The sequence below is a fragment of the Amblyomma mixtum genome, chromosome 10 (assembly GCF_055824585.1).
Source record: "Amblyomma mixtum isolate Tamu chromosome 10, ASM5582458v1, whole genome shotgun sequence".
NCBI classification, from domain to species: domain Eukaryota; kingdom Metazoa; phylum Arthropoda; class Arachnida; order Ixodida; family Ixodidae; genus Amblyomma; species Amblyomma mixtum.
In genome coordinates, this window is record NC_143021.1 from 70,259,215 (window position 1) to 70,276,187 (window position 16,973).

The 16,973-nt window shown below is 47.8% G+C and overlaps 1 protein-coding gene and 1 pseudogene across 1 annotated transcript; one reads left to right on the top strand and one right to left on the bottom strand.

Moving 5' to 3' along the window:
* Positions 1-3,847: 3,847 nt before the first annotated feature.
* LOC149326074 (uncharacterized) lies at positions 3,848-9,521 on the bottom strand. The gene is made up of 6 exons (XM_089563515.1): positions 8,813-9,521; positions 8,592-8,731; positions 8,372-8,474; positions 7,482-7,558; positions 5,733-5,952; positions 3,848-3,986 (listed from the first exon to the last, which is right to left on the bottom strand). The coding sequence occupies exons 1-6, from the start codon at positions 9,000-9,002 to the stop codon at positions 3,901-3,903; spliced, it is 816 nt and encodes a 271-aa protein (XP_089419641.1). The 5' UTR covers positions 9,003-9,521; the 3' UTR covers positions 3,848-3,900.
* A 3,262-nt stretch (positions 9,522-12,783) lies between these two features.
* LOC149326075 (uncharacterized) lies at positions 12,784-15,310 on the top strand (annotated as a pseudogene).
* Positions 15,311-16,973: the final 1,663 nt, after the last annotated feature.

Here is a 16,973-nt window from a genome sequence, read left to right on the forward strand (position 1 = left end):
GCTGGGGGGTGAGGGTGCCAGGGGGAAGCTGGATGGCAACTGTGATGAGCTCGGTGCGGGGCCGGGTGGCGGAGGCAGGCTGGCACCGATGGTGCTCCAGCCGACCTCAGGGGCAGGAATGAGATGGCCGTCGACCGGGGACGCCGTAAGGTCCATGTCTGCTGAGTCCTCAGCCTGAGCCGTAATCTGCGACGCAGGTACCAAGGTGCAGGACTTGCTGTCAGCGGGAAGTGTGGTCAGAGTAGGTGCGGCGGCACTGGCGGCAGCGACAAACGCAGTCGACTGCGATGCGTCTGTGGGCCCGAAGCTCTTGGCTTCCCTGAATGCGTGGACTTGGCCAGCAGTGGACGCCGCGGTGGTGACGAACGCTGCCGGCTGCGTCGCGGCTGTCGATTCGGAGCTCCCAGCGTCGGTGAACGCGACGGGAATGGGCGCGGTGCTGTGGCCGGTGTTGAACGCAGCCGGTTCAGACATGGCTGTCAGCGTGGTTGGAGTAGGCCCCGCGGCGGCCGCGTCGGAAGAAGTTGACACCGGCGAGGTATGGGTGGGTCTCGGCTTCAGGGGCTTGGTGAGACGCTGCATGCCAGAGGTGCAGGCGCGGCGCGTTAGGGTTAGTGAGTCGCCGCGCCGCAGCAGATTTTTGGAGGCGCTTGGAGCGCCAGCTCGACAGCGGGCCGTGATGCCAATGGTGTCCACGTGGTGCGGATGTCTTCCTGACGCGATGGAGTGTAAATCCAGGTGCGGGCAAGGCCCTGGACCAGGCCATGGGCAGGCGAAAAACGGATCACGATAGTCAGCCAGCTAACCAGGGCGGCGCCACCTAGCGGATCCTCCTTATTTTATAAAAACAAGTTTTCGGCTGTCACCTAATGTGAGGATCTGAGAGATTGCAGGTCTTATTTTAAACAGACACAAAAGTACAAACAATAAACGAGGCGGCTTTTATCGGAAAGGAAACCAATTTCAATATGAGCGAGAAAAAAGGAAAGGAACAAGAGAGCAAGGCGGCAACGTACGGGAAAAACACACGGGGGAACAGAACAAAGTGCTTACGGACAATACAGGGAAAAGAAAGTCAAAGAGGAAAGTCACACTACTTGTCTCTTATTCGAGCAACGAGCGGGGAGGACTGGCTGGGTGTCGGGCACTCAAGGAGTCTCTTGGCGTTCCAACGTCGATGCAACGCTACCGCAGCGTCAGCGTTCGTGGGCTCCCGGCACGGTTCCCGGGTCTGGTATCCCGGAAAAAGGTCACGTAGGCGCCAGAAGCGGCCTGTGTGGAGCAGCTGGCGGATGGACGGAGAAGAGTGGCGCCTGGACCTGGTGGTTGAGGCTCCCGACGATGGATGTCCAGGTCTGGTGGCCCGGACGTCTGCGGCTAAGGCCCAAGCCCGGAACTCGGGGAGCCAGCAGAACTCGTCCACGTCCGTCGCCCACCGCGCTCTTCTCTTCTCTGCCCCGTAATCCTGTTCGACCTGTCCCGGCGTGCCCCTCAGCACGCGCTCCTCGTGCTTTGTCTTCTCCTCACGAACGCCGCTGGGTGGCGCTATCTCCTTACAGAAGGCCCCCTCTTCGGAAGTTTTTTCCAGGGGAAAGAACTCGACTTCAGGAGAGCGACACCAGACGCGCTCGACGATCGCAACACAGAACACCGCACCACAGCGCGCACACTACACACCACACACAATACGACGGTCGTCAATGTTCGAAGCGTTCAGAGACCTTCGCACACACAGCACAGAGAGCACATGGAAAGTCAACGTAAAGCGTCCATAGAGGGCGAAGAAACACGGAAAGGATAAAAAGTAGATAGCCGACACTCAAAAACAAACATGAACAAACAAAAACAATTCCAACAAGAACAGGTGTGGGCTACATTCTTCCGTATTCCATTGTTCACATCAAACCACTTCACCGTCGCGAGAACTTTTCCGGCTAGTACTTCCGTTTTCCTTTGTGAAACCGTTTTCTCCAAACCGACCTCGGTTTCCACCATGATTTTACATGTTCCCGTCCTATGATGTTATTCACTCTGTTCTCCCTTGCCTTCGACACAGTCTGCTGACACATGTCACACGATCTGACATAACTCTTAATGTCAGCCTGTACACCGGGCCAGTAAAACTCACTGAGCACCCTAGCTATTGTTTGCCGTATTCCATGATGGCCGGATAATGCACTCTTATGCGCCAACTTAAGAACTTGCGTGCGTAAGCCCTTCGGTACCACCGCTTGCTCAACGACCTGGCCGGGACACACTTGGTATGTCCGGAAGAGAACACCGTCATCAGTATCAAAGGAGTGGGCGGTCTGTCCCTTGCCATGAAATATTTGCCCCAACTTCCTGCGACACACCTCTAAGGTCGGGTCTTCTTCCTGTTTGAGGCGAAACTCCGGCAGTGACAAGTGGAGTGTGTTCAGAGTGGGGCTTTTACTACTCTCTGATACCTTTGCTGTCACCATAAGGGAAGGAACATCGACCGCACCCGTCATGGCAAGGGAAACTGCCTGATCAGTGAGAACTGGCGGGTCAACCGAGAATGGAGGTTTAGCCCCGGGGACATTGCCTATTATAATGTCGTACAAGGGTGTAGACAAGCAGCGCGCGATGGCCTTACCCGAGAAGTATGGAGAAGAAATCACCACCTCCGCTTCCGGAACTCCTACACGAGTCCCATTGGCCAAAAATAATGTAGCCTGTTTCCCTGTAAGCGCCGCTGCCGGTACAAGGGACTCACGCACAACAATGCCGGTGCTGCCCGTATCCCGTAATACCGAACCAGGCTGGCCGAACACCTCACCGTGCGCCACGGGCATAGCAGTTTCCATCGGGTTGGAAGGACAGACCATCTCCCCCAACTGGCCCTCTATGCGCGTTACCTCTGCAGGGTTATCGGGATGTGAATATCGAGGTGTCATGCAACAGGCGGACTCCTCACGATCTCCTGGTCTCTTCCCTTACAAAAAAATTTATGGTGCTTCTGCAGAATTTTTGTTGCTCAATCGCATCACACACAACGTACATTCTGTGGTGTTCGTGATGATGTTTGTGTGGAGCCCTTGTCGAGGCCCTCCAGAAAATTCGCCGCCGATTGTCTAATGTGCATGTGTTGAATTAATGTGTGATGAGGATATGATGTATCCTGTGATGGATTTATGGTGAAGACTTGTGATGATGTTTTGTGGAATGTTTCCAGAAAATTTGCCGCCGATTGTCTGATGTGCGCGTGATGACTAATTATCTGATGAGGATATGATGAATCCTTTTAAGGGATTTCTGGTGATGATGTTTTGTGGGAAGTTTCAAGGTAATTTGATGCCGATTTTGTGATGTGGATGTTATGGAGTTTGTGATGTGAATGTGATGTCCGATTTCGTGGTGTGGATGTGATGTCTGACTTTGTGATGTGGATTTGATGCTTGATTTCTTGATGTGGATGTGATTTCCGATTTCCTGAGGTGGATGTGATGTCAGATTTTGTGATGTGGATGTGATGTCAGATTTTTTGATGTGGTTCGATGCCTGATTTCTTGATGTGGACGTGATGTCCGATTTTGTGATGTGGATGCGATGTCAGATTTTGTGATGTGGTGCGATGCCTGATTTCCTGATGTGGACGTGATGTCTGAGTTTTTGATCTGGATGTGATGTCCGATTTTGTGATGCGGATGTGATGTCAAATGTTGTAATGCGGATGTAATGTCTGACTTTTGATGAGATTAGCGATGACAGAAATAATTTTAGAAACATTGTCACCATATGATTTTATCATGCAAGAAGCGCATAACGGTGGTAAACACCCAAAGAATAGATGAATGCTGCTGGCAACAAGTACACTGATCAGGTATAGCTTTTAAGTATTAATTTATTTCAAAATGGTTACATCAATCAATTGCCTTGTCATTTTATTTCCCTGGACACCATTGATGAAAGGCTTGTCCTTATCTGTTGTACCGCCACCCCAGGAAATTTGGAGCATGTGTAGCCTAAAAAAACAAAAGAAAAACAAAGTGTAGAGCACCTGTAGCATGCGCATGCTCTGAATTCAATTTCAAGGGATCAGGTCCTTGCATCGGACTCTGATTGTGGTTCAAGAACATAAGCAACATTTATGGAACGAGGTAATCGTAAAAAAAGAGTGGAAGCAGCAAAATGCGCATTTTACCCGTCATTACCATTTCATCCATTTAAGAGGAACACAAGGGAAACATAAAAACCTAATTTGATAAAAAAGCGCTTGGAGGAGGACGAGTGCAGAACCGCATAGGATATTAAGTACCTGCATCGACCCATCTTCATAAGAGCTTTAGTGCTAAGATGCTCACTGCTGCTATAGAGGAGGGAATATCTCTGGCACCTGTGCATCCACAGTCTTAGTTCGGCGAGGGTAAGAGAACATGCATTGCTCGAAGCGTAGCCGTACGTTCCAAGAAAAAAATTAAAGGTGCAGTGAAGAGGAATCTGAACTCGTCTTTTTGCCGCGGGAACTCAATCTACACGTTCCGAGCATACTTAGAAACTTCGACTTATTGCCCTGTGCGGCCGATTTCCCTAATTAAATCGAATTGACGTGCGGCTCCCGCCTTTATTTTTTGAATTCTCCCCGTACGGTGGGCGGAGTCGACCAACGCGTGGAGTGCCTTTCAGCCAGCTCCGTGGAGGCTTTGCTTTCGCTTTATTTTGTTTTTAGGTTTCCGTGAACAAATAGTTTCATTCGCAGATGATATGGCCGCAAAATAAGCCCGCGGAAATAAAAATACGAGTGGGCTGTTTGCTTCTACGGATTACTACGTATTACTCCAAGGGCGTCCGCAGAACTTTTTCCAGGGGGGTGCACCCGATGGCCGGTTATGGGGGAGGCGGCAGCTGTGTAGTTGTTTTCTACTAGTGCATAAATAATATCCGTAATTCCAAGGGGGGGCAACCGCCCCCCCTTGCCCCCCCTTCCGGACGCCCAGTCTCCGCCGATGGCAGAGCGGCAAGCCGCCACGGGACTGGGTGAAAGGCACTCCCCGCGTTGGCCGACTCCGCCCACCGTACCGGAAGAATTAAAAAAAAAAGGCGGGAGCCGGACGTTAATTCGATTTAATTAGGAAAATCGGCCACGCAGGGCAATAAACCGAAGTTTCTAAGAATGCTCGGAACGTGTATATCGAGTTCCCGCGGCAAAAAGACGAGTTCAGATTGCTCTTCCCTTGCACCTTTAAGTATTCTGAATTTGGTCACAGTGCATTTCACTGCACGTTATAATCACAGCATCAAAGAGATGACATTTGAATTTATCTCAGAAGGACAAAACGTTGTTTAGTGTCCTGTTTTCTCCTTGAAACCTTTTTTCTCAACGTAATTAAACTTTCTAAAACGAATTGTGCGTACTTTTTGTGGATCGATATGGATCCTTCCCTGAAGACTTTTCCCAGCCTTCCAGAAGGAAAGAATTAATTGTCTTCGTATTGCATGCTCCACAGTAGAGATTTTCTGACGTTCCGGTTATCACTAAATACAGCACGATATGCTGCAGGTTGTAACATTTCACGTGCTTTGGAGAACCTTCTGTATACAAAGAAATCTTAGAGTATCATTTACTCACAATCTTTAAATTGATTTCTTTAAGAGGTAAGTAAGTAAAATGCCCAAATACATATTTTCGTTATGTAAGAGTAAACTCTGAGACTCCTTTGCAATGCTCCTGCCGCGAGTCGAGGCTGAAATGATGAAATGCACAGACATACCGATAATGGCGCCAACTCGGTCCGAATCAAGAGCTTCTTTTTTTTCTGCGTCTTTGTTGGCATTGCTGCCTTTGCCAGTGAGCGACTTGCCACGGAGTTCATCCACTGTGAATACACTACGCAGGAGGTGGCGGGCGAACTTGCAGGGTTGGCCTCGGCAGTGAGCCAGCAAACGGTCGATGACCGTTTGGTCCACGCAAATCCCGTTGCCGATTTCCACCTGCGAAATAAAGTTTCAAACAATACCTTGATAAGCAAGTTAGCATACTTGCAAAAAGGGACATCAAATGTGAACCTTACTCCTTCAGCTAGGTCGTTATTTAGAGCGACCATTAAAGGTTCTTCTTTGCTCAACAAGGTGGAGGTACGAGCAAATGTGTGCTTCCTTCTCATGACAGAAAAACTAAGGAGAGTAACCAAGAACGCCAGTGAGACAGAGCAGCCATGTTGTACGCACACGGCAACAACCCAGCGTGGGCAGTATCGGAAGTCACGCTACCTGTAGCTTATTACTTGCAGGTCGCCAGCCGTTGCTGAAATTCTCGACGTTTCACGCTATGAGAGACGTTGTAGAGGAGGTTTCCGAAATTTCACTAACATAGGATTCTTTAACGTGCACGACACCGCACAGAACAGTGGGGCCTTGGGCTTCGCTTTCATCGAAGCGCGGTCGGGATCGAACCCGCGTACTGGTCAGCCCGAGGACTTCGGGTCGGGTTCTGGCCGCGGTGGCCGCGTTTTGATAGAGGATACAACTTAAGTCGCAGTGGAGCTCCGACCAGATTGAGGACCGCCGCACAGAATTTGTCTACGACAAAAAAGAAAGGAATGTAGACACCTGACTTTTGGTGGATGTTTTTTCTTGGTAATGAGGCGTAAAGCATTATTATACATGGATTACCGCGTGGTATCCTAACACAACCGATAAATAATTTGCAATCGAATTTCTTTCTCGTGCTGTTTCGGTATCGGTTTCAACAGCTGAACGATGGCTGTGACCTCAAAGAGAAGTTACAGGTCACGTGAGGCATGAAAAGATAAAATTTAATCGGTGCTTCTCCATACGTTGTCTTCAAGGCTCGAAGAAGGTTAGCTTCAGTACTGTAGTAAATTAAAGTGACGAAACAGTGATTATATCGCAGTTTTTCCATGTCTCAGGTGACCTCTAACCACACTTTGACGTCACAGCCATCATTCGGCTGTTGTACGCATCATTACAAAGAAGAAAACATGCCACCAAAATTAGGTGTCTATAGCCCTTTAATGCTCTTTTTTACTTAAGCAAGAAGGTAATTACAATAAACAAATTGCGTGCTCTAAGATTTTGATACCTTGCTTTTTTAATTCACTAAAACATTAAAACATTTATTTATTTTACTGTTGTGATTGGCCAGTTTTGGAATACAAGATGCCGTGCACCGTGGCCGAGTGTTAAGAACTGCTGTTCGTTTTAAGGTCTATCCGACTAGCGGTAGTCGAAATTAATTCCGAGTACTCCACTACGACGTCCCTAATAGGAAACGTCGCTTTGTTAGGTAAACCCCGAGGTATCATATGTCATTAAATTTACTACTCACTAAAACTCCCACTGCTGGTTCGTTCGTCCACAAGGATTGCAGTTTCCCAGTACACAGCATGTAAAGTAGGCCCTTCTAACTTCAAAGCAGTATGAAATTATCTCAAAAAATGTTGCGATACATATTCCAATAAACTTGAATCCACAATGCGAGAAAAAAATTAACCATTTACCTTTGGGACCGCAACAGTATCTGGCTCACTTCTTTGCGTCAGAATTTTTTCTAGTTTTTTGACCATCTTGTATGATTCTGCAAAAAGAGAAACGATCATAAAACATGTTTTGGGAGGTCTGATAAATCAGCCTATAAAGCCATTCAATACGCAGCGCACATTAGATCACGATAAGTTGCAGAGTTCTAAAATGTTTTCTGGTCAATGAATACAAGCAAGAAAAAGTAAATAAATGCAACCAAAATGGTTTAAAAAGCCAACCAGCGATTTTTGACTCATATTTCCTTTATTCTACAAGAAGAGACTGCTTGGTTAAGAAGTTCGATTATTGCATCCTCGCCATATTGTATCCACAGGGGCACGCCCACGGTGTGAAAATTGCCAATACAAAATACTTCATGGTCAAAAGTGTACCCAACATGTACAAAATTGAAATCTTATAAAGAGGGTGACATGAAATGGCTAAAGGCTGCGGCGGATTACTAGCTTGCGCCTTAAACACACGAGATTTATTACAGCCCAATGAAGACGATTTCGATAAAGTACTCAACAGTAGACGTTTATGCCACTTGATCAGTGCTACTGCAAATCACGGCAGCAATCATGTTGGAAAGGAATGCGCGGAATGTACGAGATCCCTACGGTGTTTCCTAGGCTGCTAAAAAAATTGTTCATTCGGTGATGTTGCCGGCAGTGATGTAGGCACTGCATCCTCTAGGGTGGGAAGAGAGTAAGCTTAAATATGCTAGCCGTCTAAAATAAATCTCTAAAATGTCATTGTGCTCTAAATTTATTTTGAACTCTGGTTAGCTACACACAAAACCACAAGCCACAAAATTTCAAGGCACAGCAGAAAAGCTTACAAAGAAAAGACATGTGAAGTGACTTACTGTAGTTATTCTCAGCGGAGGCAAGCCTTTCTTCCAACAATTCAATCTGCTGCTCCAGGTTTGGTATGCGCTCTGCCGCGCCACAACTGCAGTCAGCTGATGCCTGCATCGATACGATGTAGTACGATTAGAAGATCAATGAATTAAGAAATTCAAAAGCAATGCCAGCAATTCTTTTTACTCAGCAGCCGGAGATGGGAGAACGGGGAACCACACATACTTTTTGCCTCTTCGGTGGCGGCTCTGTTGTTGGCGGCGGCTCTCTTGTTGTTGGTGGCGTCTCTGTGTTGTCCGGGACGGCACCTACTTCAGACTCCCGGACGAGTCTCGTACGTTGGCGCTCCATTGCGCGCATCGTGCCTGCATTTCATGCGACGCACCAAATCATGACAGAGTACTGGCGTTCATAAATGTGGCCGAAAAGTAAATGATGACACTTACCGAAATCCAGAAGGGTTGCCGGCGCTGGTGGCTGGCCGGCTTCCCATTCCACCATGACTGTTGTTCCTCGTAGCTCATCTATGGCGCTTTCCTTTGTTAAAAGCGCCATACCCGCCTCAGCGTCTATGGCACGTACCGCATAAACGTCCCATTTTTTCTCTTCGTTCCATTTTACTAGAACATGTGTCATTTTGGGGACAACGAGGGTAGCTGGATTGCAACCAAACCGTTCTCACTCTACCTTCCGAAGAGTGGCTCGTGAAAATGCGGCGGACTTTTAGAATGTTAGACAAAATCACGTGACGATGGTGACGTACCGTGTCTGCGTGCGTAAGTGGGGAGGGGGTGATGCGCAGTCCCATGTCAAGAACTATGCAGGGAACTTTACTAGTTTTGTATTTTGTAAATAGTGTGCAAAGCTCTCCCCTGTCCTTTCTTGCTGTCGCTCCCCTCTATACTTCTCCTCACTATCCTCTCCCTTTCTCTTGCCCTTAGATAGCAATTGCCGCGGCCGGAAACACTCTTTTGCTTCAGCTTTTTTTCTATTTTCTTTTAAAAATAAACCACTACCACCACCACTGCAGTACCGGTTCTGGGAGCGCAGAGTGAGCTTTTTTATTTTTTCATTTCAAAAGAGGTGGTTGGAAGGCGAGTGAGCTTCTCAAGCTGTCCGCTGTAAGAGCAGTGCTATCATCTGTTCGGTCCCGCCGAGGAAGAGTGTGATTTTTCCTGTTTCTTGGAAGAGATATTGGGGGGGGGGGGGGCTTATCGATTGGTATAGTATTGTAAAGGGGCGAGCATGGAAGCGAATGCCGAAACGGGTCACCGACGTGCCCTGAGGAGGGCGCGGGAAGGGGCGCCCGTAAAGCGACAGTACACGTTGCTGGCGGGAGTCAAACTGGCTCCTCTCCTTGGAAAGCGAGGGAGCGTTTATTTCCCTTTCCCTTCTTCCCCGAGCGGCTGGGCGCCGCTGAGACGGCGCCTGCGGTGTAGTTCGCGTCCGCTGACTTGGAGAATCGTCACACTCCTCCCTTTGTTATGAAGCCTGCTGCACGGCACTGGTGTCGAGCGGCGCTTGTTTACGCCTCTATAGGCCATAGTAGATAACAGGCTTCCGGACCCGGGAAGACCGACGAAGCTGGGGGTGCAAAGGGGCCGCACTTGACTGCTGTTGCCGCGCCGAGGCTGTTGTAGACGGCTCGGTGCTTAATGAGCAGCGAGGTGGGCACAGCTGTTCCGTGTTCGTTGTCGCTGCCAGTGCAGGAAGAGGCTCCTCGTCGTCGGAGAGAACGCCGGGGGTCCTTCGCGGTCGCACATGGTCCGCGTGTCTGTTTCACAGCGTTCCGTCTTCGAGCTGTATTTGAAGCGACGAAGAACTTGTGGGATGGCGAACCGTTCCGGCAATCCAAGCTGGGCCTGGTCGGAAGTTTCGAACAAAGACCGGCTCGCCGGACGAAGGCAAAGAGCTTTTGCGTGCTTTGTTGTCGCAGCGCATCTTTTGCTTCAATTGCTTGAAGTCCACATGCGCCCTTAGGCCGGGGTGCACTCGTTGAATGGGCGTTTGCAGTTGCCTGCCCATAAGGAGCTCAGCGGGAGCGGACCCAGTAAACGCGTGCGGCGTTGTTCTGTAGGAAAGCAGGATCCTGTCGATGTTTGTTTGGAAATCTCCAGGCGCTGCCTTCTTGAGCTTCCCATTAATTGTCTGCACGACGCGTTCCGCTGCTCCGTTCGATGCCGAAACGGGTCACCGACGTGCCCTGAGGAGGGCGCGGGAAGGGGCGCCCGTAAAGCGACAGTACACGTTGCTGGCGGGAGTCAAACTGGCTCCTCTCCTAGGGAGCGTTTATTTCCCTTTCCCTTCTTCCCCGTGCAGCTGGGTGCCGCGGAGACGGCGCCTGCGGCGTACTTCGCGTCCGCTGACTTGGGGAATCGTCACATCGATCCTCCCGCGCAGGGGGGTTGGGGCTCTAGGAGCGGTAGTAGACTTGAGCTTCGAAAACGTACCGTCTCCGAACGGAAGCTTCTCGCATGGATTTCGGCGGCGTCGATGGGACGCGCCCGGTTCTTCAGCGGGTCCGCGTTCGCAGCCAGTCCAGTACAAACTATATGCGCACCGCCTGTATGCATACCAGGAAGAAACTGAACGCCGAAAGCTGGCAGCGATAGCAAGAAAAGCAAGAGCTGAAGAAGCGCAGAATGATGCGCTTCAAGGGGGAAAGGGGGAAGGAAAAGGAAGGAAGAGGTAGGATGGTCGCGGTAACCACGCAGGAGGAGAGGACTGGGTCGGTCTGGCAGGGATGGAGCGAAAGCATCGAAAAAAAAAAAACCAGAGATAAGGAAAAAGATGGAAGATACGTTGCTAGGTTTTATGGCACATAATGAAAGATGAAAAAAAATAAAAGACGGAATAAACGCTCCTTGTAAGAGGTGCACGGCGTGGGGCAACGAGATACAAGAAGAGACATGCGATGAAAACTGAGCGACAACTTCAGTATTTCCAGCTCAGGCGATCCGTAGCAGACGCCTAATCCAGCACAAATCCGTCTCGGCCAATTAGAGCTCAGAATTTGAGTCAAAATCGCTCGCTGAAGTACGCCTTTCGGCTCGTGTAGCAGGAAAACGTGCTTCTGATCGCCGATTGAAAAACGCCTCAGATCCCAAATTCGGTGATTACAACATGGCTTGAGCTAACACCCTGAAAGCATTTAGGATGTCAGCGGGGTGCTACCTCGCCATGTGGCTCGTGGGGTGGATCGCCGTGAAAAATAATTAAAGCTACTAGCCACGACCTTATTATGCGCATTTAAAACAGAAGTAGGGCTCTACGAGCAAATTTTAGCTAGGAATAGTAATTCGAAGCCACTTGAAGGGACGGCCATTTTGAACCAGGCTGTGCCGTCATAGACTCGCAGTGTCGTCTGCTACAAAACTGAGTGCGCGCTAACGGCTTTAGATTTCTCGTTGCGGTGACTCCCCAGAAGCGAGAACCACATGGGGAAAATTCCATGTACCGAGATGCCGAGACTTGCTGCGGTAGGCACTACCTCCTCGCCTTTATCACGTGACATACTCAATATATTTCAGCTGGTGGCGAGTGTGCGTTCAGTCTGCACGAGTCGTGAACTTGACAGCACTGAACAGCTGCTGCCAGGTGGAGAAATGTTAAGGCCGAAAAAATATCAACAATATCTCTATGACAGCGCCTGCAAGGTTCCCGCTCGTACAAAGCGGTCACTACGAAAGAATGCTGGGCGAAAACTGAGTAATTTTGATTCGGCGCCAGAGCAGAACGACTTTGACAGCAATAGCGAAGGGGAGAATGCTGCGGACACGCCGTCATTGCACCACAGGAAAGAAACCCAGCAGAGAGAGGAAGAAGGAGCAACCAATTCACAGGACAATGGCATCGATGTTTTGCCGCCTCACAGCGAGACCGTGGAAATCTTCTCGTCCGAAGAAAGCTTAGACTCATCCTCTGATGACGACGACAGAGACGCAGAGGTCGATAGCTCAGAGCCTGGCGATATGGTGAGTACCCCACTTGTACCTTTAAAGTGCTCGTGCTAGCCTGAGCGATATGAAAATATCAATCCTCTATTTTTCGTAACACAACTATAATGTAGTATTTTAGCGCGCAGTTTCCGCTGGCGCTTCAATTTAAATATTTTGTGCAGATTTTCTTCGTCAGGCAGTGCTCCGGCTGTCTATTAGCAGCGCTAGCCGCCTTTTTACTTATTAAGTCTCCTTCAATATCGTTTTATATAGGGGCAGCTGCTGTATCCTGAGGCCAAACTTTCTAAAGCCCAGAGCCTCGTCATGGTCATGGCCCACAGCTTGAGACATCATTCTTCGAAGGAAGCCACAGAAAGCCTCCTTAATGTGATTGATGCCCACATGCCACGAAATACAAGTATTCCGAAGACGAAGTACTTGTTTTTCAAGAAGTTTTCATAGTTGTATGAGTGCAAACGCACTACACACGTGTATTGTCCTGAGTGTTTCGAGTACCTTCTCACACTCCCGTGTGAAGATACTGATGTTCTATGTCAGCAGTGTGCTCTTACTCATAGTGTCCCACTTCTTTTGCGAACTGGATTTTTTTTTTACACTCTCGATATTGCATCACAAATCAAGGAGTTGCTTTTAAGTAAAAAATTGCTCAAGCGCCGTCCACCGGCTTCCTACGATGTAGACGACATTACAAAGAGTCTATTTTACAGAAGCTTGCCTCTAACTGAGAACGATGTATCTGTGACATGGAACACAGATGGCGTTCCTTTGTTTGAATCCTCAGGGGAGTGTATGTGGCCTTTGTTGCTGCAAGTTAATGAGTTACCATATAAAGATAGGCTTCAAAATCTAATTCTTTCTGGTTTGTGGTTCGGAACACGAAAACCGAACATGAATACGTTTTTGAAGCCGTTCACGAAAACTATGAACACCCTTTCTTCAGAAGGCATTACCTGGACAAATGAGAATGGGGTTGCTAACACGTGTCGCGTCTTTCCAGGCCCGTGCTCTGTTGACAGCGTTGCACGATGCATGTTAATGAACATGCGGCAGTTTAATGGAGCGTATGGATGTGCATGGTGTGAGCACAGTGGTGAAGTGGTGCAAAAAGGAAAAGGGCACACTAGGGTGTACCCGTATCAAGAGCCTGCGGCAAAGCTGAGGACGCAGGATAGCTTTGTTAAGCATGCTGCAGATGCCGAGAGGACGGGGCAGCCTCGTCGAGGCATAAAAGGGGCTAGTATCCTTTTTTTTCTAGCATACTTCAGCTTCCCCAGTTTTTTTGTCGTGGATTACATGCATGCTGTGTGCAACGGCTTCGTTAGAACCACGACATCTATGTGGATAACTCACAAAACACGTTCCGAGTACTCTCTTCGTCGTCATCTACCTCAGATAAACGACAGGCTAAGGCAGATCACTCCGATTTGGGAAATGAGTAGACTTCCGCGACCATTGTCAGAATTCAAATTTTGGAAAGCATCGGAATGGAGAGATTGGCTCTTGTTCTATTCTCCCGTTGTTTTAAGAGAGTTCCTTCCGCGAAAATATTATAAGAATTGGATAAAGTTTGTTAAAATAATTCATTTTTGCTTGCAGTCTTCGATTCCAATGGACAAAATGGAACATGTGAAAAAACAAATGGTGGCATTCTTGTCTGAGTACCAAGATTTGTATGGAAAGCAATACATGTCGTACAATGCCCACATTCTTTTACACATGGTGGATCATGTAAAGCAGTGGGGACCCCTGTGGGGCTTCTCGGCTTTCCCTTTCGAATCAATGAATGGTAGACTGGTGCGCTTTGTGAATGGAACGCGGTATGCGCACTCCCAAATTGTTGAGAAATTCTGCATCCTTCAAACCTTCCACAAGTTTTGCCTGCGATACAATCAAAACATGACGATGTCAGTGTTTTTGTGCGTTCTTTGATTAAAGGCTATAATTTAAGGAAGAACTGCTGCCATAATGGCAAGGTGGTGCTCTATGGAAAAGGGAATGTCGATGCAGGTGGAACAAAGTTCAAGAAAGCCTCTGTTGGCGCTTTCACGTACTGCGTAAGTTCCGCAGACAAATCTCGAAGGAAGAACTCTTATGTTCTGGCTAATGGAAGTACATACGGGCGGGTAATAGAGATTGTTGCACTCATTGATGAGCCTTTGACTACCAACAATCACGTACTGTTCAAAATAAAAAAACTTCGTGTACTAAGCCTCTTTTTAGAGTGTGTACTTGGGTGCAATTCAATTCAGTGTGTGAGTGTTGAAGAAACAAATGAACATTGTCTTGTCCGTGCATTAGATGTAAAGAAGTGCATGGTGCAGTGCGTTCCTCAGAAGACCATTTTGTCAGCAGTTCATGAGGCTTATGTTTTAGAATCCAATTAATAACACTTGAATGAGCGTCATTTGGTGGAACTTCCCAGATAATCGCACTTTTGAGGGCCGATGGTGCTCCCCTGCTGACCCGATATACGCGGGTAATTTATCGGTAATATACACATTGGTTTCATGTTAAGAGCAGGCATACCTCCAAATGCCTGTTTAATGGCAAACATCATTACTGTTCACAATAATAATGAGCACTGATGTTTTTGCTGATATACAGCCCTTGATTTATGTTGCCCTCGACGTATTGTGAAAATGCATGCATGCGACTATGCTATTTTTAATTTCATTACATTTTTTCCTCCAAAAACCTAGAGGTTAACTTTCTTCTGAATACAGCTTGGATGGTTCAAAGTGCGAAAGTAGATGTATATTTTTCAGTTCCCTCATAAGGACTCCTTGCAGAGAAAAAATTATTCATATAGCATATGTGCGTAGTGCTCTTTGTTGTATGTTTTACTTAAATATGTCTGAGTTGCAACTGCTGATATCTTGTGAGTGCAAGGTGTAAAACGCCTTAAACTGTGTATCTGACGGAGACCATCTGGAGTGTAATAATGCTATCTTCTTGATTTGCGAAGGATATATGACAATTTTCTTTTTTTCGTTTCTTCTGTATAGTTTTGAAAATGTCTAATGTGCTGTAACATCTGTACATACCAGCCTCCACATGCAGTGTGAACATTGAAGTAATCAGGGTATTAGTGAATTTTAATGTGTGCATTGATGCAATTTTCAATTTCTGTATTTTTTTCAGTTGTATAAATGTTCGATTGCTTTTTTTCTTTCCTCGCTTTTTAAGTTTGGGAAGAGCGATTTGCATTCAAATAAATAAATTTTGGTTTTCGAAAGTTTGTTTATGTAACTTAACGCTTTATACACACACACACACACACACACACACACACACACACACACACACACACACACACACACACACACCTATATATATATATATATATATATATATATATATATATATATATATATATATATATATATATATATATTACGATGAAAAAACTTGCTCGACTGCTAACAACATAAGTAAAGAGTTGAAGTACACTTCTTAAAGAAACATTTATTTACCGACGGTTTCGGACGGTGGACCGTCCTTCATCAGGGTAAGGTTGTTTGTGAACAAAAACGATCCACTTGCTCACGGCACCGCACACAGATGGAGAGGGGAAGACGCTCTCCTTTGAGGAAACAAAACAAAACACGAAAAGCAAGACAGTGGCGGACAAGGGTGTTCCTGCCGAATAAGGGGAAAGTGAGGGCTGCAATGCGAGAACACAAAAAAGAAAAGAACGAATTCAAGAAAGGGGAAAAGAGGGGGTGGGGGAAGGGAAGGAGGCAAAAGGTTGTAGCGGAAGTGGAGAGGGGTGAGCTGTCCGCGAGGAAAACCGTTGAGAAGAAATATTGTGGGCGGAGGCTTCCTTCGGCGGGAGCGGGACGTTCGAACACGCGGGAAGAAAACATTATCGCGCCCGTTGCATCACAGTGCCAACCGCCCGACAGAAGTGTGGTTACTGACTGTTTGAATGTGAGTTACGGCGGCGGCGCGATCACATCGGCGGAGAGTTAACCGACCAGACGCCGGACGGAAACCTGATCCTGTGGCTGGGCCCCGCGGAGACCCAGCGCCAGCCCCCGGCCGCTACTCGTCAGCCGCGCGTCCCCTCGCAAAGACACTGCGCCGCCGACAAGGTGCCCTTTCCAAAAAGCGAAGTGGGGGGCAGAGCAACGAAAAAACGAGAGAAAGAGAGTTCGGACGCAGAGCAGGAAAAAAAGAAAAAGAAAAAAAGAAGGAAACAAAAGAAGAAAAGAGAAAGAAAAAAAGGAAAAAAGGAAAGAAAAGGAGGCACGAGAACTTGCAGAAAAAGTGAAAAGGGGGGGGGGGGGGGGTGGCTTGCTAAGTACCTCCCTCATCTACCTCACCTTTTTGAAAAACACGAGATAGCCCAAATTCACTTACGGCCCCTTGTTAGCGCCCTGCGCCTTCGTAAGGCAGGCAAGTAGAAAATTGGGCCATCTAGCTGGACGACCGACGAACGGGATTCACAGTGATCCACAACCATATTAGTGTATAGCAACACTCCTAATCCTCGTTCGCAAACCAATGTAATGTATTGAGTATCATTCTTGTCGTTCTGTTAAATGGCATTTAAAAAGGGGGGGGGGGGGGGTGGAAGGCCGCCTTATGGTTTACTGCAGAAGTCGTTTCAGCAGCAATGTTTGGGCATAAGGAAGAAAAGAAAAGA